This window comes from Macrobrachium nipponense, chromosome 11 (genome assembly GCF_015104395.2).
Source record: "Macrobrachium nipponense isolate FS-2020 chromosome 11, ASM1510439v2, whole genome shotgun sequence".
In the NCBI taxonomy this organism is placed as follows: Eukaryota; Metazoa; Arthropoda; class Malacostraca; order Decapoda; family Palaemonidae; genus Macrobrachium; species Macrobrachium nipponense.
Genome location: NC_061087.1, coordinates 88,894,409 through 88,920,053, shown reverse-complemented (window position 1 = coordinate 88,920,053; position 25,645 = coordinate 88,894,409). Strand labels below are relative to the sequence as shown.

General features: G+C 36.7%; 1 protein-coding gene across 8 annotated transcripts in view; it reads left to right on the top strand.

The window, feature by feature from the left end:
- Nucleotides 1–25,645, top strand: part of LOC135207178 (fat-like cadherin-related tumor suppressor homolog) — a 304,650-nt gene that overhangs the window by 17,848 nt on the left and 261,157 nt on the right. For all 8 annotated transcript variants that reach the window (XR_010312927.1, XM_064238764.1, XM_064238782.1 and 5 more), the window contains exons 2-3: nt 4,351–7,572; nt 9,361–9,562. Coding sequence is in view for 7 of the 8 variants with exons in the window: in XM_064238764.1 (XP_064094834.1) it covers nt 4,399–7,572; nt 9,361–9,562 (3,376 nt within the window). In the remaining variant the exon portion in view is untranslated. The remainder of the gene's footprint in view (nt 1–4,350; nt 7,573–9,360; nt 9,563–25,645) is intronic.

Here is a 25,645-nt window from a genome sequence, read left to right as displayed (position 1 = left end):
AAGTGGATATTATGTTTTGTTTTGGGAGTTTTGCATGTATGAGAAATAAATGATAATAGCAATATTACTTCGCACAAAATTTAATTATGTTTCCCATTCTCTCTCTCTCTCTCTCTCTCTCTCTCTCTCTCTGACTGAGCTTCCTTCCTCCTCCTCCTCCTCCTCCTCCTCCTCCTCCCTGATTCGTACCAACTGTCTTTTTTGGTATTTTCCTCAGCATGGCTGAGAGAGATTGTCTACAAAAGCGAAATATATATAGTTCTCATCGCCTCTTTCAATGTACTTTTTCCTCTCCTAAGAGAAACTTCCTTGTCTTCGCGGTATGTAGGAAGATTGTTCGGTCGCTATTGTTCCTCGTTGTCCGGTCTTTTTATTCCAAAATTCCTTACCCTGAGAGAGAGAGAGAGAGAGAGAGAGAGAGAGAGAGATTGGTTGACTAATTAATCGATTGATTGCTTGAATGATTTATGAATACTAAAACTAGCGTTACAACACCTAGGTTATAGACACCGAGAGAGAGAGATAGAGAGAGAGAGAGAGAGAGAGAGAAATGAAATAGTTTCAATCTACTCTTCATGAACTTGCATTATTGTCATTTTCATCTAGTCCTTTCACTGGTTGTTTTCCATATTATTATTATTATTATTATTATTATTATTATTATTATTATTATTATTGCCATAGTTGTAAAATTACAGTGTGTAGTTCGTGGCCCACCATTCGTTATAGGTCTGGGATGTTCCTTAATTGGTGTTATCTCTCTCTCTCTCTCTCTCTCTCTCTCTCTCTATCCTCAATTGGTGTTATATTGTAATGGGAATGCCTCAATCAATTTCTTTACTTGGATTCAAAGATAAAAAATACCATGAGTCATTGTTACTCAAGTTGGAGCCATTGCCATCAAGGCCGAAACTAAATGGATACTGCCTTGGAGCTGTACCTCAAGCTCGAACAGTGCATGCAAGCGAGGCAGTAAGGAGAGTATCTCTCTCTCTCTCTCTCTCTCTCTCTCTCTCTCTCTCTCTCTTATGCCTTGTTTCTGTGTCCACTTATGCGTGGAAGTGTTTTGTTGGATGTTGGGGAGGCTTGGCCGAGAGAGAGAGAGAGAGAGAGAGAGAGAGAGAGAGAGAGAGAGTGTTGCATGAGATAGTACGCAGCCTCTTCCATCAGCCCAGATGATGAGGTCACGAGAAGTTGTCATTGTAGAGGCAGTGGGTTCATGTCACACACCCCGCTATGCTCGCAGAATGATGGTAAATAAGTGTGACCTCTAGTGGTCTCTGCTGCTGCTGATTCTTCGTCCTCGTCTTCTTCTTCTTCTTCTTCCAAACGCCGACTCTCTCGCATTCTTTGCTTGTACCCAATATGGCTGGACAGACAGACAGACTAATGGAGAATCTTATGGATGGAATTCTCTGTTTCTCGCTTCCTTGTTTGATGAATAGACAGAGGAAAAGGTATTGGGATAAAATGCATATTTTCTCCCCCCCTTTGCAAGATTTAGACGGGATTGACGGACTTCCAACGAATTTCCAGCTCTTTTCTGGGCAATAGGCATTAATATTTTTATAGGTATGTTAGGTTTGTTTTAATTTTAGATGGCCATTACTGTTAAAAAGGTAGACAGGATGACTAATATTTAGTTTTTTTTTAAATTTTAGGTGGCCATTACTGTTGAAAAGGTAGACAGGGTGACTAATATTTAGTTTTATTTTAATTTTAGGTGGCCATTACTGTTAACAAAGGTAGGCAGGGTGACTAATATTTAGTTTTATTTTAATTTTAGGTGGCCATTACTGTTAAAACGGTAGACAGGTGACATAATTTTAATTTTAGGTGGCCATTACTGTTAAAAAGGGTAAAGAGGGTGACTAATATTTAGTTTGAGTTTGATTTTAGGCGGCCATTCTGGTTAAAAAGAATGTAGACAAGGGTGGTGTTAACTAATTTTAGTTTTTTTTAATTTTAATTTTAGGGACGGCCAATTAACTGTTTAAAAAGGTAGGCAGAATGACTAATATTTAGTTTTATTTTAATTTTTGGTGGCCATTACTGTTAAAAAGGTAGACAGGGTGACTAATATTTAGTTTTATTTTTATTTTAGGTGGCCATTACTGTTAAAAAGGTAGACAGGGTGGCTAATATTTAGTTTTATTTTAATTTTAGGTGGCCATTACTTTTAAAAAGGTACACAGGGTGACAGGTAGAGGCGTTTTAAGTATGGTGTAATATTCTTCGTTTCGTGCAGACTTGAATCTTTGAATCGCTTTGTCGTTCCAAAAATCTCTCTGCTGAGAGTGTCGAAGTGCCCGAGCTCTTCGACTCCTCCAAATATTTTCTCCCCTCCTGAGTTGTCGTCCTCAGAAAGATAATACAAATGTTGTTGTGAGAGTGCATTGTGCGTCATCCTCAGATGTAGGATTCAGATGGGTAGGAGGAGGGGTCCTAGAACACATGAGAGTCGCCAGGTTTTTTGTGGTTTTCCTTTATGGGTTTACGCACGCATGCGAGCAAACACTCAGCGCTTGCAACTCTTCTTATGAATAATACTCTCTTATGTTTGTATTAATACATTACGTCACTTTATCTGTTTGTTTAGAAAGTCTTTTGTTTTTCCTTGATATTCGGTTCAGGGTTGCTTTTATTTTGAGTAGTAATTACTGACTAATATCTACGTATTATAATTTTGTATACAGATAACCATTTTGGCACCATTGTATTAAAAAAACACAATCGTTGCTTTTGCTTCAAGTAGTAACAATTTAGTCAAATGTTGCCTAAAACATTGTTCTTGAATATATCGACGAACCGCTTTCGCTTCTTGCTTGCATTTTTTTTTTTTTTTATATTGTAACAATTAATTCTCTGTGAATTTTACGAGAAGATAATTTTTTTTGCGTTTGACGATTGCCGTTGCCGTCTGATGGTACTCGAAAAATGCATTATGCAGCCTGTTACATAAAAATAGCTATATATATATTATAATGTCAGTAGCTGTTGGAGAATTTTTAGGATGACTGGGCATAGGTTATTCTGGGATAGTTGGATGTGAGCGTAAATCACTTTAATCAAAAGTCTTTTTGTCATGCCGTACTAATGTAGCTAAGGAGTCATTGAAAGAAATAACGTGTAATAAAACTGATTGCGTTACGGATTTATGAAGCAGATAAAACCCACGTAATTACACGAGGCCATGAAGAGATTAGCATAATACTGTATATTTCTTTGCGAAACAAGCCACACAAGGGTGACTTGCATAATTTTTCTTATACCGTTCTCTCTGTCACATGATGCCACTTTCTCACATTCTCTCTGTTCCTCGGTTCATTATCCTTGCTTCTGGGGCGAAAAGAGATGATAAATATATATAAGCATTATTGATCGCATGCACACACTGCGACTCGAATATTTGGCACCATTTGGGCAATGGTATCAGCTCCGGCGGCTGTCGTGGAAATGAAGGAGATGAGAGGAAATGAAGTCTCGTTCGTCACAACTGTTTCTTTGCTTATCTTTTCTTTTGTGCCATTCCTTTGTTGCTTAGTAATTTAGACGCTCACTTTAAGCCCATTTGTTGTCAGTAATTGAGGGGAAATAGATGAATTCCAAGTTGTTTGTTAGTAGTCTAATCGGGAGATGTTATGATTAGGTGTTCGCTTTAACCCATTTTATTTTTTTTAATAATTGGGGAGAAATGGTGCATACTATTAATTGTGAATAATCTTTTATCCAAGTTGTTTGTTAGGATTAAGTGCTCGTTTTAAGCCATTTTATTTTTTATTAATAATTGGGGAGAAATGGTGTGTTATTAAATTGTGAATAATTTTTTAGTTACTTCTTAAAATAATTTACAGATTTTCTCTGCAAAAAAAATTATGCTTAAGAATACTGTTTGTAATTTTTAAAGTAATTAATTATATCAGAAACGAAGTAATAACGGCTTCCAAGTTTCTTTATTTCTGCGTCAGCAAAGAATGACTTTGAGGTTTAGTGCTATTAATATCTCGGTATTTTTTGAAGATCCATAGGTTATAAAATGTTTATCAGCAATGATTTTGGAACTAATCTTATCATCAGTTAAGAAAAGGTGCTATTTTATCATCAGTTAAGCAAAGGTGCTATTTTATCATCAGTTAAGAAAAGGTGCTATTTTATCATCAGTTAAGCAAAGGTACTATTTTAGCATCAGTTAAGCAAAGGTACTATTTTAGCATCAGTTAAGCAAAGGTACTATTTTAGCATCACTTAAGCAAAGGTACTATTTTAGCATCACTTAAGCAAAGGTACTATTTTAGCATTATGCATCTGAAATGTCAAGTAAAGTGCTTTTTTCTCTCTCTCTCTTTGCAGGTGGAGTAGCATGTTGAAGGCCGCAGCACGGGCGGCCCCTTTGGCAAGATGACCCATACGAGACACTCTCACCCTCGTCCACGAGGTCGACCTCCGCCGGTCCAGCCCCACCCACCCCCTAGTGCAGTGAGAAGGACGTGTGTCAGGCCGTGGCAGCAACAGACGGTGTTGGCCTTGTTATTGTTTGTAGCCTTGTACGATGGACCAGGCGTGGGCGGCGTGGGTGGGGACGAGGTGCGATTTTCGGCACCCTTTTATAACGCCAGCGTGCCCGAAAATGCCCTGGGCAACACAGTGGTGGTGAGCGATGACATGATGGGCGTCTACATGACCGACCCATCTCTCAAAATCAAGTACCGCATCACGGAGGGTGATGACCAGAACTTCTTCAGGGCGAGGGCCAGGGAAGTGGGAGACTTCTGCTTCCTGGAGATCACAGTCCGCACGGGCAATAGGCACGTGCTGAACAGAGAGAGCAGGGACACTTATACTCTCAAAGTGAAAGCGCAGCATCGCCGCCACGATCGCACAAAGGAAGATATACCCGGTGCTGTGAGTGAGGTTAGAATTACAATTACTGATCTGAACGACCTCTCCCCTTTCTTTTTGCAAGAACAGTACAGGGTACGACTGAGTGAAGAAACACCCTTGCATACCTCTGTGGTTCGCGTGAAGGCAGAGGACCCTGACGATGGTCTCAACGGCCAGATCTACTACAACTTCCATACCCCTACACCCGTTTTTGCCATCCATCCAACGTCTGGTGTAGTTACGTTGACTCGTCCATTAAGGTATTTAGAACAATCTAGTTATGAGCTAACAGTTCAGGCTCAAGACCGAGGTCGGCAGCAACGAGGACGCTGGCCAGCAAGTGCTAAACTGTTCATCAATGTTACCGAGGAAAATGTTTATGATCCTCAAATCCTAGTGACTAAACTCCCCGAGGCCATGTCACGAGCTCACCTATCGGTTGTGGCCATAATAAATGTCGCTGATCAAGACAGAGGACCAAGTGGGGAGGTGAAGTCTTTAGAGATAGTGGAAGGGGACCCAGATAGCGTATTTCGGGTTCTTCCAGGCTCAGGGGGCAATGAATTTAACCTGGCAGCTCTTGATACCATTGACTGGACAGATTCACCATTTGGATTCAACTTGACACTGAAGGCCACCGATGGGGGCACTCGACCACGTTTTAGTTACAAGGTTGTGCGCGTAGCTGCACCACCAGAACCAGAACAAGAGGCTGTGTTCACAAAGGAAGTATATCACGCCACCGTCAGTGAAATGGCTCCTTTAGGTACAATGGTTGTACAGATTGGGTCTTGGTTACCAGGTGCTCAAAGACGGGTAAGATTTACTATTTTGGCCGGAAATAGAGGAGGCCAGTTTCATCTTGATCCCACCTCAGGTGTCATTACCACAGCTGCTGTTCTCGATGCAGAAACCAGGGATACATACACTTTAACAATTGCATCCACCACTCCCTCTCTTCTTTCTCCACAACATCAAGCTTCTGCGAAGGTGATAGTGAAGGTATTAGATGCCAATGACAACACGCCCATGATAGTTGCTCCTCAGGGTGTTGTTAAGGTGGATGAACACCAGCCTGCAGGTACCTGGGTCACCAAAGTCCGTGCACAAGATTACGACTCGGATGAAAATGGATATGTTTCTTACAGCTTAGCAAATGATGACGTGCCTTTTACTGTGGACCATTTTACAGGTGAAGTAAGAACGACGAGGGCACTTGATTACGAGACTGAAAAACGAGTTTGGAAATTGCTCGTCCGTGCATCTGATTGGGGCTCTCCATTCAGGCGGCAGAGTGAAAAAATTATAACCGTGCACGTGGAAGATGTCAATGACAACAGGCCGCAGTTTGAACGCATAGGTTGCACTGGTTTCATTGATCGCTTTGCCCCTCTTGGTTCGGAAATATTTACGTTATCTGCCGTGGATTTTGACCAAGGGAATATAATAAGTTATAGAATTGTGGGTGGAAATGATGACCGTTGCTTCTCATTAGATTCTACATCTGGTGTATTGACTCTCACCTGTGACCTCCAAGATCTTCAGGCTTCGGAGAGGGTGGTTAACGTGACTGCTACTGATGGCCAACACTTTGCTGACACATTATCTCTTCGAATGCACCTAGAAAGACAGCAGAACCCAAATGTGGACAAATTTGCACACCTCGATTGCCGGAGTATGGGAGTGGTGGAGAGGCTGGCAGAACAGCTGGCAAAAGCTGCTAAAAACAACCGAGGGGATGATTCCGTAACCTTACTGAGTCCTCCCGCTGACGTCACTAATGCCCATGCACCCGAACTGGTCCACGTTCCCTTAGAGGTTCGAGTGCGGGAAAACAGCGAACCTGGTACCGTCGTTCTTAAATTGGACGGGAGAGATGAAGATCCCGGTTACATGGGACACTTGGTGTACGCCATTTCATCGGGTAATGAAGATTCTGTGTTTGTTATGAACATGGACACAGGGGAGTTGACTGTGGCAGGCTTATTGGATCGGGAGAGAGTGGCTCGCTACAACCTCAACCTGACAGTGTATGATTTGGGAACCCCACAAAGATCAGACTCGAAACAGATTGCCATCACACTCGTGGACGAGAATGACAACGTCCCCAAGTTCGATAAACCTGCATATAGTTTCTTTTTACCCGAAAATGTAGCAAACGGTACAAGCGTCTACGAACTCAAAGCTCACGACCCAGACGAGGGCATCAACGGGGTCGTGACCTACAGCCTAGCCACGGACACCAAAGACTTCCGTCTCGATCCGGTCAGCGGCAGGTTAAGCGTCGCATATCCGCTCGACCACGAAACACACGACGTTTACGAGCTGCGGGTCGTTGCAACCGACGGGGGAGCTCGATCCGCCCACGCCTACGTCACCATCCAGGTAGCGAACATCAACGACTGCCCGCCCGTCTTTCCGACGGAGCGATCCATGGCGGTCCGAGTGCCTGAGGATTTGCCTGTGGGCGCCCTTGTGACCCTCGTCGCCGCCCATGATCCAGATTCTCCACGCCTAAGGTACGCCCTCGTGGGTGGTCACGAAGATAAATTCAGTTTAGACGAGGACACGGCGGCTCTCCGCCTCGCTTCCAGTTTGGACTATGAGGCAAGACCTGCTTATAACATCACCGTCAAAGCGACTGATGACGGTACGCCGTCCTTGTCAGCGACAACTTATGTCATCATTCAGGTTAGTGACGTCAAGTGTATTTTTATTTTAACAAGACTTATTCAGTAAGTTTTCAGGGTGAGCTTGATTTTTCCTCCGAGAATATTTTCTTGATTAATTGTAGACATCATATCCCATTTTATATATATTATTTCATAGCTTTACCACTGAACTTATTTCAGTGTATTTCATAATGAATTTGGAAGAATTTGTTGATAATGAAGTACATTTGTTTGTATGTAATTGTATAGAAAATCGACTTGTATGAAGTATTTATTATGCAATTTTAGGCTGTATAATTAAGTGGAAAGATCACTTGTAATCCCAAACTAACGGATTTTACCGGAAGTCAGATGAAAATTATTATTTCATGATTAAAGATATATATATTATATATTTAATAATTATATATAATATAAAATATTATATATATATATATATATATATATATATAATAATATTTTATATATATATTATATATATAGTATATATATTATCTATATATAAAATCGATGTCGATTGAAGATTTTTATTCAAATCTCAACTCTTCTTTTCCAACTGAACTAAGTTGTAAATGTAAAAAACGTTTTTAAATATCTAACTTCCCTGGTAGTTACATATATATATATAGCTTAATCCCGCCGATTCGTCGCGCGCACGGCAGAAATTCAAAATTCGCGGCTATCGCCGATAGACGGTCAGGTGATCATACCTGTGCTCCCTCTAGTAGGTATCTGGAACCATTCCCATTTATCCTCAGAAATTCCCTGCCGTCGTTCGAGCAACACGTTGGAAATTCGCTCTTCTTGTTTGGGTTTGCTTTTACTACAATTGGTGAAGTACCCATTGCTTACTGTTACTTAATGGCGAAGTATATTTTATCCAAATATTTCAACAATTTATTAAAAAAGAAAAGTTTTTGTAATAAGATTGTTGGTATCCTAGCAACAATTTTGTTGTTGTTTTGCTTACATTTATGAAGTGTTTTCTGTTTTTTAAATATATTTTGTCTCAATATTTGAACAGTTGAGTATGGGCACTCTCAAACCAATTTTTTTTTTTTTATAAAACTACATTTATGAAATTTACATATTTTTGTTAAAGATAATTTATCCAAATATTTCAATAATTAATGAATTTGGACGCTCTCAAACTAAATGAATTTTTCTGATTTTTTAAGGATATTTAATCTAAATATTTCACCAATTAATGAAAATGGGCACTATCTAACCAATTTATTTGATATATAAAACTACATTTATGAAGTGTTTTCTATTATTGTTAAAGATAATTTATCCAAATATTTCAATAATGAATTTGGACCCTCTCAAACCAAATGGATTGTTCTAATTTTTTAAGGATATTTAATCTAAATATTTCACCTTTTAATGAAAATGAGCACTCTCTAACTAATTTATTTTATAAATAAAACTACATTTTTGAAATATTTTCTATTATTGATAAAGATAATTTATCCAGATATTTCAACAATTAATGAATACGGACGCCCTCAAACCAAATGGATTATCTAATCTTTTAGAGGTATTTTATTTAAATATTTCACCAATTAATGAATATGGGCACCCTCAAACCATTTTTTTTTTTTTTTTTATAAAACTACATGTATGAAGTGTTTTATGTTTTTGTTAAAGATAATTTATCCAAATATTTCAATAATTAATGAATTAGGACTCTCTCAAACTGAATGAATATTTCTAATTTATTTAAAGGTATTTAATCTAAATATTTCACCAAGTAATGAAAATGGACACCCACGAACCGAATCGATTTTTCGCTCCTAAACCGCAGGTTGTGGATGTGGACGAAAACATCCACACGCCCGTCTTCGGCCTGGACGTCCTGGAAGCCTCTGTGCTGGAATCGGCTCCGCCCCACACCCTGGTCGCCTCCGTCCCAGCCGTGGACGGCGACCAGAACCCGGCCGATTCGGCTCTCTCCTACTCCCTCGTCGGGTCGGAGGGTAATGGTGTTTTCTACATCGACCAGAAAGGTAAGTGTTAAAACCTTTAAATTCACCAGATAATTATGAAAATCAGTGTGTGTTTGTTGTTGTTGTTGTTTTTTTTTTTAAACTGAGACTATCAGATTTTTTAAGGCAATATTCTAGTCAGTGTTTTTGTAAAATTTTATTTTTTAGTATTGTGAGAGTGAGTGCTGTCTCTCAGATTTCTTGAGTTAAAATCTTAGTCACTTTTTTATTTATTTATTTATTTATTTATTTTCGTATATTTTGAAAGTGGGCAGTCCCAAGATTGTTAAAATCTTAAGTCGCCATTTTTTTTTTAGTGAGCATTCTCAAAGGTTTCTTGACTCAATATCCTAATCACGGTTTCGTTATTGTTATTATTTTTTTATTATTATTTTGAAATTGAACACTGTCTCAGATTTCATATGTTTTTGAAATTTTGTGAATGTGAGTGCTATCGTAAAGATGTCATACTTGATATTTGTCACGTCAGTTTTTTTTAATGTTTTTGAAAGTGAGAGACCCTTGAGGTATATGGTTTCGGAGACATTTGATAGTAAGTTATTTAATGTTTGTTTTGTTATCGTAGTTACTGCGACTTTTAAAGTGGATTTTAACTTCGACATTATATGTAACTGTGTGAGTATTTGTTTGAGCGTGTGTATTTACGCGCGCGCATGTAATGAAGGCATGTGTATGATCAAGAAGAGAGTATGAAATCAAAATTCTAATAAAAATAGTTTTGGATAAGAAAAAGGTAGTAGCAAAGTGCCGTAGTTACTGCTCTCGTGGAAAACATTCCACAAAACTTACCTTTAACCTTCAAGTACGATGTTTTTCCATCACCTAATCTCCAATTGCATCGGGATGAAACTCCAGACTTGAAATGTCAGACAGGCTGCTTTTATAGCCGTCACTGGAAGCGCTTAATTCCAGTGTGTTTACAACATTACGGATTAAGGCACAATCTATTTATACTTAACCTCTTCCCGCCTATACATAAATACGCCCATGTATAGGTATGTGTTTTATATGCATACACACACACACGCACTGGGAGAGGGGGGAGGGTTGCGTTATCACTGGATGCCTTTATCTGAGGAGGGTGGGGGTGTTGGGGGCGGGGGGATGGCTGAATTTGATAACATCGTTAGGTTCCGACGAAAATCTCTCGTGTGCATTGGTTCGAATCCTGCAACGGAAGGTGAAAGCTTCTTTATATATATGTATATATATATATATATATATATATATATATATATGTGTGTGTGTGTGTGTGTGTGTGTGTGTGTGTGTGTGTGTGTGTGTGTGTGTGTAAAACAGATGCCTGAAAGATTATTGTGATTATAATGAAATGGCCCTTTTACTTCCATATATATGCATATATTCATTTATAGTGTACAGTTATATATATTGATATATATCTATATCAATATATATCAATATATAATATATATAATATATATATATATATATATATATATATATACACACATATAAATACATATATAGTACACCAAAAACCCTCAGTTATTTACGAGCCGTGTAAACCCGAGGCGTACTTTACCGTGAGACAGACGACAATGCCTTTGCAACACGGCTTGGGCCTGGTGTCTTCTTCCCCCGCTGTATATGACCTCGTATGTTGTTAACGCGGCAGATGGTCATCCGCGTGACAAAGTGTGACCTGGTGCCACGGCACTCCCTTAGGTGTTAATGTTGGCTGTATATATTGCCTACCCAGGGGAACAGTTCGTTCCGCAATGCGAGCGCCCCCCCCCCCCCCCCCCCCCCCCCTCCCCCTAGCAGCTGTTTGTATTGTGTTGACAACTGCAGCAAAGCCTTTGCGGTGTTTGGGGATTTTGTCAATGCTTACCAGTCAGCAGCTTTGACCTTGGTTATTCTCTTCGCAGGCTATAGGTGTTGCAACGCCGGTTTTAGTAACTGTCATTCGATCAATCGGTTAATCACAGTTTGATACTTGTTTTACTTTTCGAGGTAAATATAGCTTTGAAAAATACAAATGACCGAGAATTTGTGATTTTACTTTTCTCGAGGTTCGTGTTTGGATAAATTTTATTTGAAAAAAGTTGTTCGTGTAGTTTGAGGTATTGTGTTAACAAGTAAAGGGTTGAAGATTTCGTGCAATAATGGAAAATTCAGTGGTGTATGAATAGTTGTATAGATAATACGATAAATACAATCAGATAGACACACATACTTCCTTCACACACAGATACATACGTATAAACATACTATTTATATGTGTGTGTGTATTCTTTACATTTATATGTATATATATTTATATATACATATATACATATACTACATATATATATATATATATATATATATATATATCTATATATATATATATATTATATATTATTATATATTATTAATATAAAATGTAGTGTGCAGTAAAGACCCGCGCAGACAAATACCCGAGATTAAGACAAAAGAGTCTTTGGAGCTTAACACAAAGTCTTAAAGGTCATTTTGGTGGTTTGCGGGAAATGAAGCGGACTTGTAATCTTCTTAAGGAAGGGTTTGGGTGCCGGATAAAGATTAATTGAAACCGCAAGAGAGAGAGAGAGAGAGAGAGAGAGAGAGAGAGAGAGAGAGAGTCAATGAAGTTAGGTATACGTAATAGAAAGTAGAAAACGTAGAAAGATGGAAACTCGAGTTGAAATCAGTTTATAGGGATTAGAAGTTACTTATGCATAAACACACACACACACACACACATCAATTGCTTTGTTCACATTTGTACATCTCGCTCGTTGGGAAATTCGTTCCGGCGAAGTAGGTCAGGTTGTAAATATTCTGTAGCGAAAGTCAGAGAAAATGTTTCTTTTATTTTTATGATATGTAATTTTTTTTAGTAACCTTGATAATTCAGTTTTTTTATTATTCGTAGATTAGCTGCTTATTATTATCCCATCTAAGAATAATAATTATATTAACTGAGTTACTCGGATGGGTAATTGCTAATTACATTTTTTATATATAAATTTTAATATTGAGATTTTTACTGACGTTAGATAATTGTTTTTTATGCTTATGCATTTTGTGCTGTTTTTATTTTTTAGCGGATTAACATTTATTGTTGAAATGCAAAATTTTTCGATAAATCAATTAGTTTTTCGCGAAATTTTCGTAGCGAATGAACCTGTTTTGACGTATCAGATCCTGTTGTCGAACACAATCAAACAAAAAGCACTTTTGAAAGTGGAGTCTCCTAATACGCTGATATATTTGTTTCAGGTGTCAAATAAATACGGTAGTTACTATTTTATTTTATTGCAATTGTTTTTCCAATGTTGAATACGTGGGTGCTTTTCATTCAAGTTTAATTCATAATTTTTTTTTTCTACTCATCATGCAGATCTTCTAAATAGGAGCCACCGTTGCGTTGTGAAAGTTTCTTGGCAAAATCTCGGTTTTCTTCATTGTTGCTTCTCTCAATATTTGAGGAAGAAGGGACGAAGGAATTGCGATAATTAGAGTATTCGGTATGTGGGTTTTTTTCCGTCGCAAATATAGTTTCACCTTTCCACGCAATAACCAACAGCCCATATATTTTAAAATTTTTAATCCTCGTAAGTTTAAAGGGTGTCGATGCTATTTAAAAACTATTTATTTTCGTTTTTTATTATTTAGCATATCCCCAACTGTCCCATGTTTATTTGTATATCTATATATATATATATTATATATAGTATATATATATATATATATATATATATATATATATATATCCTTTTTTCGGTGTTTCTAATAATTTGTTTCAGTTTTATTTCCGTTTGTTTTTATATCGTTGCTGATGAATATTTCATTTTTTCTACAGTACATCTTTTCTCTTCGTATTTTAGCAATGCATATTTTATAATGCTTTAGTTCTCTAGTTTCTCCTTTTATGTTTCATATAATGTAGAAACACTTTTAAACTCATCGAACCTTTTTGGTTGGTTCCGTTTTTAATCAAGAAAAATGCTAATTTTGTAAGATTTATTTTATTGTTAATACTATAAAGTCCTCATTACTGTAGGCTGAATTAGATTTCTAGATGATTTTTCTCATCAATCAGAATTTGTGGTAATGCGTGTATGAAGTAAACAGATACAGAGAAATTCAAGGTATGTAATGTCAGACTCATCCCAAAAATCAATTAACAAATCTTTGTAGCAGCTAAGTTGTTTGGTGTGCGGGGCAGTGGGTCACACTTAAGCCTGAGACTCCAATTGGGCAGTAGGTTACACTGGGGCCAGAGACGCCAGCAGAATTAAAGCACCCTGCATGAAGGAGATATATGGTTATAAGATAACCCCATGCCAGAGAGAGCGCCCCTTTCACTGGGCTAAATAACTCATCACGGAGGAAGCAGAGAATATACACATACATAATAAAGCTTTCCACTAGAGTCGGGTTGGCTTTTTAAGTTATGGGGAAAACAGGCTCACATAAATTCGAGGTGTTTACCTTTACGTATAAGGGACCAGCGAAAGTCGCTCGAATAACAAATGAGGTAAAATTGTTATACTTACAAAAGAGGTGGTGCTCGGGGAACTTGATCCGCCAGTGTATCTTATACCATTCATGAAATAAGAAGAACGGTCTCGTCAATCCGGGAGTTTTTATCACTCGAGAGAGAAATAAGGCCAAGAGAAATTGCAGGAGCGTGATAAGAAAGTACGAACGAATGCAATTGCAGGCGTGGGCGCAAGTCAGGATTTCGGTCGGGGTGGGGGAAAGCTTCTTTTCACCTGATTTTTAAAATTGTTCGATTTGATAAAGATTTGCTAATATTTGGCCAGTGTTTTATATTGTACCTTTCTTATTTACTGTCGACTTCTATAATATGATTTCTGTATCGTATCGTGCTAACATTTAAGGGAAGGGCAAATTCTTACTACCTCCCAAAATTTATGAGAGAGGACAAGCACCCCTTCACCTTGCCCCACCCTTGCTATGACCATTGTTACGAGCGCACGATTGTAGCCCAAATTTTCAGCTTTATATGATAATATTTTCAATAGACAAAAGAGGGAAGAAAGATGGAGATATCAAGGAGTCAGATCTAAACAAAAAAAATGGCTTCACAGTGTTACCAGCGTAAGTGTTAGTCTGCCGAGGATTGATTATGGCAACTCCGAGGTGTCAGTGATATGTGGCTGCCATAACGAGTTCTTTTCTTTCCTAAATATGGCACTAAGTAAAAGTTATGATGAGAGGTGGGTTTACAACATGTAGAGTTGGGTCGGTATCGTAGTGGTAACTGTGTTAGTGGAAGGGAGGAGGGACGGAACATGATAATTGGAACAGTGAAGCGAGAGAGAGAGAGAGAGAGATAGAGAGAGAGAGAGAGAGAGAGAGAGAGAGTCTTTGAGTGGAAACCTGCCACAAGGGAGTTATTGATGATTAGACAGCAGTATGAACCATTTGAGCTTACCCGTGTGGCTGTAAGGTCAATGCATATGTGGATATACATCCATATATTATATGTACGCATATATATAACCCGGAAACCATTCCCGCTTTCCTATATTATGGTAATGCTTTCAAATACATATAATAAAGATTTATGTGAGTTCTTGAACGCAAAAGGTCCGATTCGTGTGTGTTTTTTTTTTTTTTTTTTTTTTTGTAGGTTCGACCCAGAAATTTTTTTTTAAAGGATTGCAGTTAGTTAGATTTGTTAGGGAGCTTCATTTTATATGCGATAATTTATGCCCCCCCCAACCAACCCACCCACCCACACAACCCACCCCACCACCACAAACAAAACGTGCCGTTATATTTGAAGTTCTTAACGTGGAAATTTTTTCAAATAATAAGGTCTGTGGTGGTCCTTAGCGCCACCGCAAGATAGATCTCTGCAATAGCTAATTATTGTTTTATCCTTACATTATCGTTCCTTTTAGCTTTTAAACTTGTACTGCGTAGACGCTAAGTGGTCTTATTTCTGAATAGTAATAATTCGTGCATTATTTTGTATATTCTTTACCGAATTATCTTTAATATTATTAGAACTCCAGAAACAAAAAATTTACCTATTTTTTGTTGTGCGTTTAAAGATGAATATTCGTGAAGTGCATGACGTTACGATTTTAAGCAATCACGAAATTTTTCATTATTCCTCGGTCTGTTTTCATATTATTAAAGCATTAACGTTTACGAGTCCATCGGTCAGATGATGTAGCTCAGTTTTTTAAGAATTTTTTTCAGATGATTCTTTTCTGGGCATATTCTTACGAGTTTGGCAGAATCATTTTCTGTTTCCATGGTTGGCCGAAAAAACTTTTTTGCAAGTTTTACTAAATTCAGTATTGATGATTTTTAGCTGATTCCCCCCCCCCTCTCTCTCTCTCTCCCTCTCTCTCTCGATCGTCTCTCTCTCATCTCTCTCTCATCTCTCTCTCTCTCTCTCTCCTTATTCTTGATTGTTTTTTCTACTTTCTTCTCAGATTTTTTTCCGCAAGGTTTTGTTATGATTTTTGATCGATTGCTCTATAAAACTTTGTTCGTATTCAGTATTTTTTCTGAAGGTTTATTTTTATAATTTATACGAAATTTGAATCGTTTTCATTAGACTTTCGAGTTTGTTTTATATAAAGATTTGTCCTATTATTATTATTATTATTATTATTATTATTATTATTATTATTTATTATTATTATTAACAACCCATTTTTCTCTTACTGACGAAAAGGCTTTTGAAATCTTAAAACGAATATCGATTATACCTCCACCTCCACCCCTCAAATCTTCCCCACCCCCCATCCCCCATCCCCTACCTCAACCTTTCCTATCCCCTTCTAAACAAAACACCCAGATTGTGTTTTGCTGTTGATTTAATTAAAGAGCGGTTCAGATAATGCACTTCTTTTTGCCACCACGTTACTTATTTTTTTTTTATTTCTATTTTTTTTTTCTGTTTACATGTTCCGAGCAAGAGAGGCACAGCCTCCTAATCGGGTCTTGTCATGCAAATTGCTCTGGATTTTTAATGATGGTGATCAACTTGTTTGGACAGTTAATGAACTGCTTTAAGAGCTCGACGGAGAATATTATTATTCATTGTTATAATAAGCAAATTTGGGGGTTTGGGTAAACTGTTAGTTGGTAAATAATGAAAATTAATAATTGAAGGGAAATATTTCAGAGCTCTCTCTCTCTCTCTCTCTCTCTCTCTCTCTCCTTATTATTAATTATGCCGTTTGAGTACTGTACATACACATATACTGTACATACATACATACATACACACACACACACATATATATATATATATATATATATATATATATATATATATATATATATATATATATTATATATATATATATACAACATCGAGCTACAAATGTCCTTTAATATTTAATTCACTCGACCTCGGAATTAATATATTTTCATATATGCTTAACCGAAGGGGAATTTTATTAGGCGATGATAGAATTGTCGGCGCTCCATACATATATGGTCCTCATAACCAAAATTCTCTCTCTCTCTCTCTCTCTCTCTCTCTCTCTCTCTCTCTCTAAAATGCATCGGGGGTATCACCAGTAAGTAAAAATATCTACGCGATACCCAAGCGAGGTTAAATCATCTCTGTTGCGTAGCGGCTGAGAGATGAGGAGGAATAAGGCAGCACGCCCAGTGCCCCATCCGAAGCGGCACTTTCATTCCCCCCTAAAAGGGTCCAGAGAGTCCTCCTTCCTTCCCTTTACTTCTTTGTTCGGTATTGAAGCTGAGGCGAACGATTAGACGATGAGGTTGGTCCGGGCATTAGCTTTCAATGGACGCGATTGCCCTCCTATGAGTTTCGTTTCTCCGGTTCGTGGGGCCTGTGTGGTTTACTGAGCTGGTGTGAAGAGTTTTGGCACTCTCTCTCTCTCTCTCTCTCTCTCTCTCTCTCTCTCTCTCTCTCTCTCTGTCATATCACAGATTTTTAAATACATTAAACTTTTTTAATATATATTACGCCACTCATTAAACTTCATATTTTTATTTTATTTATTGGTCACGTCTAATTAATTAATCATTTTTTTCACTAAGTCATTCATTCATTCATTTAGCATAATTCAATTTATTTACCCGCCATTACGGTGTTGAATGGCCTTCGCCCCAGTGCCTGGGCTTTAGCCCTAAATATCATACATTCTCTCTCTCTCTCTCTTCTCTCTCTCTCTCTCTCTCTCTCTCTCTCTCTCTCTCTCTCTGCGCTTCATTGTTATGTTAACCGTGTTGCGTTATCCGGTTGGGAAGTTGTAATGTTGGGTGTGGTTGTACCGATATAGAAATTTTAGTATTAACTGTTATGAATGATGATCATGATACAGTTATTTTTGTGGTAGCTTTCATGAATGATAATGCTGATACAGACATATACAGAAAACTTTAGGTATAATGATTAGGAATGACGGTGCTTATACAGAAATTTACAGAAATTTTAGGTATAATAATTAGGAATGACGATGCTGATACAGGAATTTACAGAAATTTCAGTAATAACTTTTATTAGTGATAATCCTGATACAGAAAATTTAGTAGTAACTATTATGATTGATAATGCCGAATCACGCAACAACTATCATTTGATAAATATATTGAAAAAAAAACTAAAACTATGCTAATTCAAAAGAGAAATTTTGACTATTTTCTTCGTCTGTACTGATAAAGTCGAAGAAACTTTGACTGTCTGTAAGAAGGTGGATGACCCAGCTATTAGGTATATTCACCGTCTGGGAATTATGTTATTATAAGCGGCTTTCCCTCCTTTAGAAAGGCTTTTGAGAGAGTTTAATGGGGCTTCATCTGGTCCTAAATTGCTGACTCGTTGAAAAGTGCATTTCTTTTTATGATCGTTTTCATTTATTTTTCCTGAAAGACACGTCGCTTCTGTGGTATTTTTCGCTTAGTAATTCAACAGAATTATATTTACATGTTCTTTGCTATCTCTTTTTCGTTCTGTTGTTGTTGTTGTTTTTGTTCTTGTTCTTGTTGGGGGCTAGGAAAGGTCTGTGGAGGATCCTAAAAAGGTACCAGAAAACGGTGTTTCGCCTTGAGTTAAATATAAAGGAATGTTAGGATAGGATATTTATGATTTATTTATTAGAATGAAAACATAAAGAAAAATTAAAATAATGTGCATGTTAAGCAGTACAGAAATATTTTTCCTAATAAAATATAGTGTATTTATTCTACTATTCGGTGGTGAAACAAGGCTCTATTTGACCATAGATTTTAGCACGTTTTAATGTATTCACTTACTAATTCAACAGAAATGTATTTATGTTTTCTTTGCTATCTTTTTTTTTCCCCTTTTGAGTGAGGTTGTCTCCAGAAGGGCAAAGCCCTCCGTTCTCAGCAAGTCTCTAGGGTTGAGGAGGTTGTTAGCCCCAGGCCATTTTCTTGATCCCAGAGAACTGTGATACCTATTTGCAGCCAGGGCCGTTGGCAGGCTCCCGCCTTTGATCGAGCAACGAACTTTGCTAAAGCGATCCCAGTGTTCTATCAGAAATTATATATTTATATATATAAATATATAAGCTTATATATTTATATATATAAATATATAACATTATATATTTATATATATATATAACATATATATAAATTATAAATGGATTATATATATCTATATCGATACTATATATATATATATATGAATATATATATATATATATATGTATAATATATATAGGAATATATATATATATAATATATATATAATTATATATATATATATATATATATATATATATATATGAATGTATTAAAGTAATACAATAGTATGATAGTTTTTTATGGGCTTTTTATCTTCATATTTATATATATATATATATATATATATGATATATATATATATATATATATACACACACATATATATGTATGTATACACACACACACACACACATATATATATATATATATATTTATTACACACACACACAAACTTGAGTAACTTGCAAGTCACACTATTTGCCCTTTAGAATAAATCTCAAGAAATGTGTCTTGTTACACAAGTGTATGAATGCCTTCCTTAATGTTTACCGTAAACACTGGAAATCTCCCGGTGATTATCTTTCCATGAACTTCAGAAGACTGGGGTCATTTCTTTGTGTAAAAAAAATGAAAATTTAAAAAAAATCAAAAAGGTAACAAAAAAGAAAGTTTTCAGATGAAAAAAATTTTCGGGTCGTTGTCCGGATCAAGACATAAATCGCTGAATGGCTGAGTAATGAGTTGAACTTTTTTTTTTTTTTTTCTTTCTTTTTTTTTTTATTGTCGCCTCGCGATTTCAAAAGCCGTCTCATTAATATCTGCGGCGGTTTTGTTTAAGGACGACCTGGCTCAACCCTTATTAGGTTTCCACAGTTCTCCTGCTGCCTCTCCTGCTACCAAGACGCCGACGAACTAAGGAGAGGAATCTGTGTCGCCTGGTTGTTTAGGTGTCTTCTCTCTCTCTCTCTCTCTCTCTCTCTCTCTCTCATATCGGACAGCATCACTTCTGTTTTCAGTCATGTAAGAATTATTATTTTCATTCATCTTAAAGCAATAATTTGGTTATTTTATGTACCCCCCCCCCCCCCCGCCATCTCTCTCTCTCTCTCTCTCTCTTCCTCCGCTCTCTCTCTCTCTCTCTATATATATATATATATATATATATATATATATATATATATATATATTACTGTAAGCAAGCAAGTAAGTAAGGCTCTCTCTCACTTTCTGTCTCTGATTTTTTGCCGGTAATGAAGAGAGAGAGAGAGAGAGAGAGAGAGAGAGAGAGAGAGAGAGAGAGAGAGAGAGAGAGAGAGACCCAGCAAATCACACTTTTTCTGCAGTTCTAAGACCACAACGTGTTGTTTATCTGACAATAACAGTCTTTTACGTTTGCTTTCGGATCAAATTATGTATAAGATTCGTCTCATTCCGGCGAAAAGGAGGACGAGGCTAATTGGTGTTTACGAATGAGTCATACTTTTCATTTTTTTTCCAAGTTTTCTCTTTCGGATACGATTTTTGCTCCCTACTGGAACAGTCATAGGATATTGTTCAATCATGCAATGTGATTTCCCTGACATCCGACCTAACTAGGTTGGAAAGGGAAGCCTGAGTCTCTCTCTCTCTCTCTCTCTCTCTCTCTCTCTCTCTCTCTCTCTCTCTCTCTCTCTCTCTCTCTCTCTCTCTCTCCCCTTTATGAAGCCGCTTCTTAATTGGGTCCTCTTCATGGTGCCTCTGATTCAATCAGCTCCAGTCGTCAACACACTTATTTTCTTGTTGGTTCAATTCTTTTTTGTTTGCGTGGTTGCTGGCTGAGAGCTTACCTCCTCTCGTTGCTTTATTCTGGAATGCGCAATGACTGTTTTCACTGGAATTTTGAGATTCCAAGGAATGGAATCTAGGGTAATATAATCTGGAATACATATATTCCCATTCCAAGGAATGGGGTCATTTATAGGTGCGTTTGATGGGATTTCCACCAACTGTTTTCGTCATCAATTTGAAATTCCAAGGAAAGGAATCTAAGGAGAAGTATAATCTGGGATACAAATATTCCCATTCCAAGAAATGTGGTTATTTGTAGGTGTGTTTGATGTAATTTACTGTAAGCCTTTTAGCCCTCTATTTAAAATCCCAAGGAATGGAATCTAGGATAACATAATCTGGAATAAAAATACTCCCACTCCAAGGAATGGGCTTATTTTTAGGTGTGTTTGATGGAAATTGCAATAACCGTTTTCGCTATTAATTTAACATTCCAAGGAATGGAATCTAGATACAAAAATTCCCATTCCAAGAAATGGGATTACTGGTAGGTGTGTTTGATGGACTTTGCAGTAACAGTTTTCGCCATCAATTTAAGATTCCAAGGAATGGAATCTAGGGTAATACAATCTGGGATACAAATATTCCTGGTTGTTTGTGGTGTGGTTATGGAATGCGCAGCAACTGTTTTCGCCACCAATTTAAGATTCCAAGGCATGGAGTCGAGGGTAGAAATGTCCCCATTCCAAGGAATGTGGTTATTTGTAGGTGTGTTTGAAGTGCGTGAATGTCATAAACTGGGTAAGAAATATATGAAGAATTTTTGCGATTATTTTACGATAACTTATTTCTGCGGGTTTTTCATGCGAAGATGACCACTGTCCTTTTGACGCCAGTTTACAAAGTTTCACCAGTCAGATATTTCAACACGATGTACAATGCCTTTAACACCCATGTAAAGAGGTACCGAGTGTTGTCCCAAGTTTTTCATTTGTTTTTTGTGAAATTTTCTAGGGAATATGTTTAGGTTTTTTTCTTATTGTTGTTGGGATTGTTTGGTTTTGTGTGCGCGAGAAACGCTTTAAGTGAATAAATATAACGCTGACGCTGCGGATGTTTCATTAAACATTATTATTGTTTTTAATATGAGATTACATTTTAGTAAAGAAATTGTTTTTAAATCTTGACAACAGATTAGTATGGAACTTTAAAACATAATAAAAAAAAACACAAATTGTAGAACAAATGTATTAAAAACCGCACACAGTTTCGGAGTGTCATACTCCCTCCCTCGTCAGTGTGGAGACATTAAAACGCAACTGGTTTTGAATATACATATGTTCCTCAATTTTTTTCAAGTATTGAAATTCGTTCAGCGAAGAAATTTCCCCACTGCATCGTCCTGACAGAAAAGATAATTAAGAAAATATTATAGGCCTCCTCTTTTTTTTTTTTTTGTTTTTTTTTTTTTTTTTTTTTTTTTTTTTTTACCAAACCGATCCCAATTATTTTGAAATTCGTTCAGAAAAGTAATTTCCCCACTGCATCATCTTATTATAAATAATTAAGAAAAGGTGATAGACCTGGTTTATTTTTTTTTTATTGCCAAACTCCCCCCTCCATGTTTTGAAATTTGTTCAGAAAAGTAATTTCCCCACTGCATCATCCTAACATAAATAATTAAGAAAATGTGATAGACCTCGTTTTTCTCTCTCTCTCTCTCTCTCTCTCGTCGTCTGCCTCTTGTAAAAAAGCAAACCGTCCCGAATGAGGAATGTCTTGCAAAGCGGCAATAGCAAGGCGGTAGGGCCCCTTGTGCCTGCGCGTTATTTCCGCCCCGAATGTCATTTTAATTGCAGCCGAGTTTCTGCCACAGAATTAAAAGCGTCTCTTGAATGTTGCTCAGCAGACACTGTGCAAGCCCTGATAGACAATTAATATGCTAATGGACGATGCTTAGAGCGCTTTGCCCGCTGCAATAAAACTCTATTTTGTATTGAACGCTTTGGCCGTCTCTCTGCGCCATTCGGATGAGCGTAGGTTTGTTTTTAAGCTCTGTGGGTTGCAATGTTGATTTGATGCTTTGTTCTTTGTTTCTGCGAGGAATGACACACACACACACACACACAGAGAGAGAGAGAGAGAGAGAGAGAGAGAGAGAGAGGAGAGAGAGAGAGAGGAGAGAGAGCTGTATGCATTTGGGAGAAATTAGATGCAATTTCCCATTTTATATACGTATATATATATATATATATATATATATTATATATATATATATATATATATATATAGATATATATATATATATATATACACATATATATATATATATTATATATATAGAATATATAATATATATGTGTATATATATATATATACATATATATATATATATATATATATATATATATATATATATATAGTTATGCCTCTCATTTAGTTAGTGATCAAGTCCACAGAAGGATGGACGAAAGCTTTTATCTTTTATCTTTGTAAATATTTTCACAAATATATTTCATCTGGATTAACAAGAATATGACTGTGGATCCTTCTACAGTATATATATATATATATATATATATATATATATATATATATATATATATATATATATATATATATAGATAGATAGACAGAGAGAGACAGAGATTTTATTGAATTGTGTAAAATACGAATTTCTTTACACTGACTCAGACAGATTTAAGTAATATTATTATCGTATAAGCATTAGAATCTTGGTCGCTTATCTAAAAATACTTGACGTGAATCTCACGAATAAGAGAGATAGTTTATTTGCAATACTTACTTGAAAAACAAGTAATAGATCTATTGCTTAAAAAGCGATTATACTTCTCGTTGCCTTTTAGAAAGAGATAAAACAATTTTTTTTTTTTGCGGGGGAGTGGAGTTGGGAAGGGCGTGGAGGAGGAGGTATAAAACCCATTGGCTTTTGTATTTAGTTTACATGTTTACTTTTCCATGCTACAGAGAGAGAGAGAGAGAGAGAGAGAGAGAGAGAGAGAGAGAGAGAGGAACCGCCATTGATTATACAAATAAATTCTTTTTACTCTTTGAGTCCCACACACAAACACACACACACACAAACGAGAAATTTCCCCAAGTTTCCCTTTAGAGTTGAGGTAGTGTAACGGCTGAGTTTTTCCGATTCGCAAACTGGTGGTGCCTACACCCTCTTTTATTCAAGAAGTCGCCATTTAATGATCGCGAAGACCGTTACCTTGAACAAGCTTACACGCCCGGTATCTTGAGGTTCATCTTTCTTAAGTTTCTTTCCGGATAAAAGAGTTGCTTTTGTGTACCCGAAAACAACCTGAAACCTGATTAAGGTAGGCTTGCAATTAGTAAGAACGGAGGAGAGATTGGTAAGAACGGAGAATCTCTCTCTCTGGAATTGAATGTTCTCTCTGTTTCTTCCTTTTCAGTATGGATGAAGAGATTTTTTTCTTAATATGTGAATTATTTACATATTTCTCATGCTACATAAAAAGAAATGGTGCTAATTAGCAGTGCTTGTGTGTAACGTGGTAAGCATGTTAATGTTTTGCAGTATAAAACGAAATCAGAAATAAAACCCTCACTTTATATATTGTGGAAACGACGAAGCGGTTTTTATTACAGTTACTATCTTGCATATTTCACTATTTGCCATTCTAAAGAATTCTTTATGATGCTTACAAAACTCCTGCAGAGGATAAGGTTCATGTAGGGGAAAAAAAAGGGAAAAAATTACAACTTGATAAGCAAAAGTAATGAGCAAAAACTGCGAAAATCAGTAAGCACAAGAAGAGAAGTGTTCATTTTTCATTGTTTCAGTTCACACTTGCTGGTCATTCGGTCTTTATGCTCTTTGTTTTCGGATGTGGTCAGTGTTGACACGATTTAACCTCTTGACCCAGGGAGATTGCCGTTTGGTCTCGGTGGTGGGATAAGTTCGAATGGGCATCGTCCATCTGCAAGTATGCGAGTGGGATTTCATGAAGTTATTGTTCGGCTTGGCATATTTTGAGAATAATATCGACTGATAATTTGCATTGAAAAATATATTAATGAAACTTCAAAGATTATCCCTCGTTGTAAGATGAAAATCTCTTAGCAATAAAGAATTTTATAAGATTATAATTTTTGTTTTATTTCAGCGTGAAGTATTGAAGTGCGATTTGAAATTACTATCGTTCAGCGTAAGATATTTTGGCAAGATTCCAAAAGGTTATCGGTAAACGGGAAATATTCGAGTTATTTTTCACAGAAGCTGAGTTCAGCGGAAAATGTTTGAGCTAGGTTTTCATAGGAATAATATTCAGCTGGGAATTTTGCATAAATTTGCTATAAATTATTGATTAGCGGGAGATATGCGAGCAATATTTCAAATGATAATCTGTAACTAAAATATTTTCCTGGAGTTTCATATTACTATCGTCCTGCTGGAGGTATTTGAGTAAGTTTTCAAGTAAGAATCGTTCAATGTGAAATACGCATGTAAGATTTTTCTTGATTATCGTTCAGTGATAAATACTTGAATATACAAGCTCACAGGTAATTAGGATCCAATGTGAAATATTAGACAGATTTTGAAGGATTATTGCCCAGCATGAAATATCTCAAATGGATAACGGTTAGCGGCAATGTCCCAGTAAGATTTCGAGGAAGTATCCAGTGTAAACTAGATAATGATACTGCGCCGTGAGTACTGAAGACGATGTGGCCAGTTGCCAGTCTTTGGTTCAAGATCATGTAGTTTTATTTTTATTTCCTTCTGTAACGTTGTTGATTGATTGATTGTGGTAGGTTCACGTATGTGTGCTTGTTTTC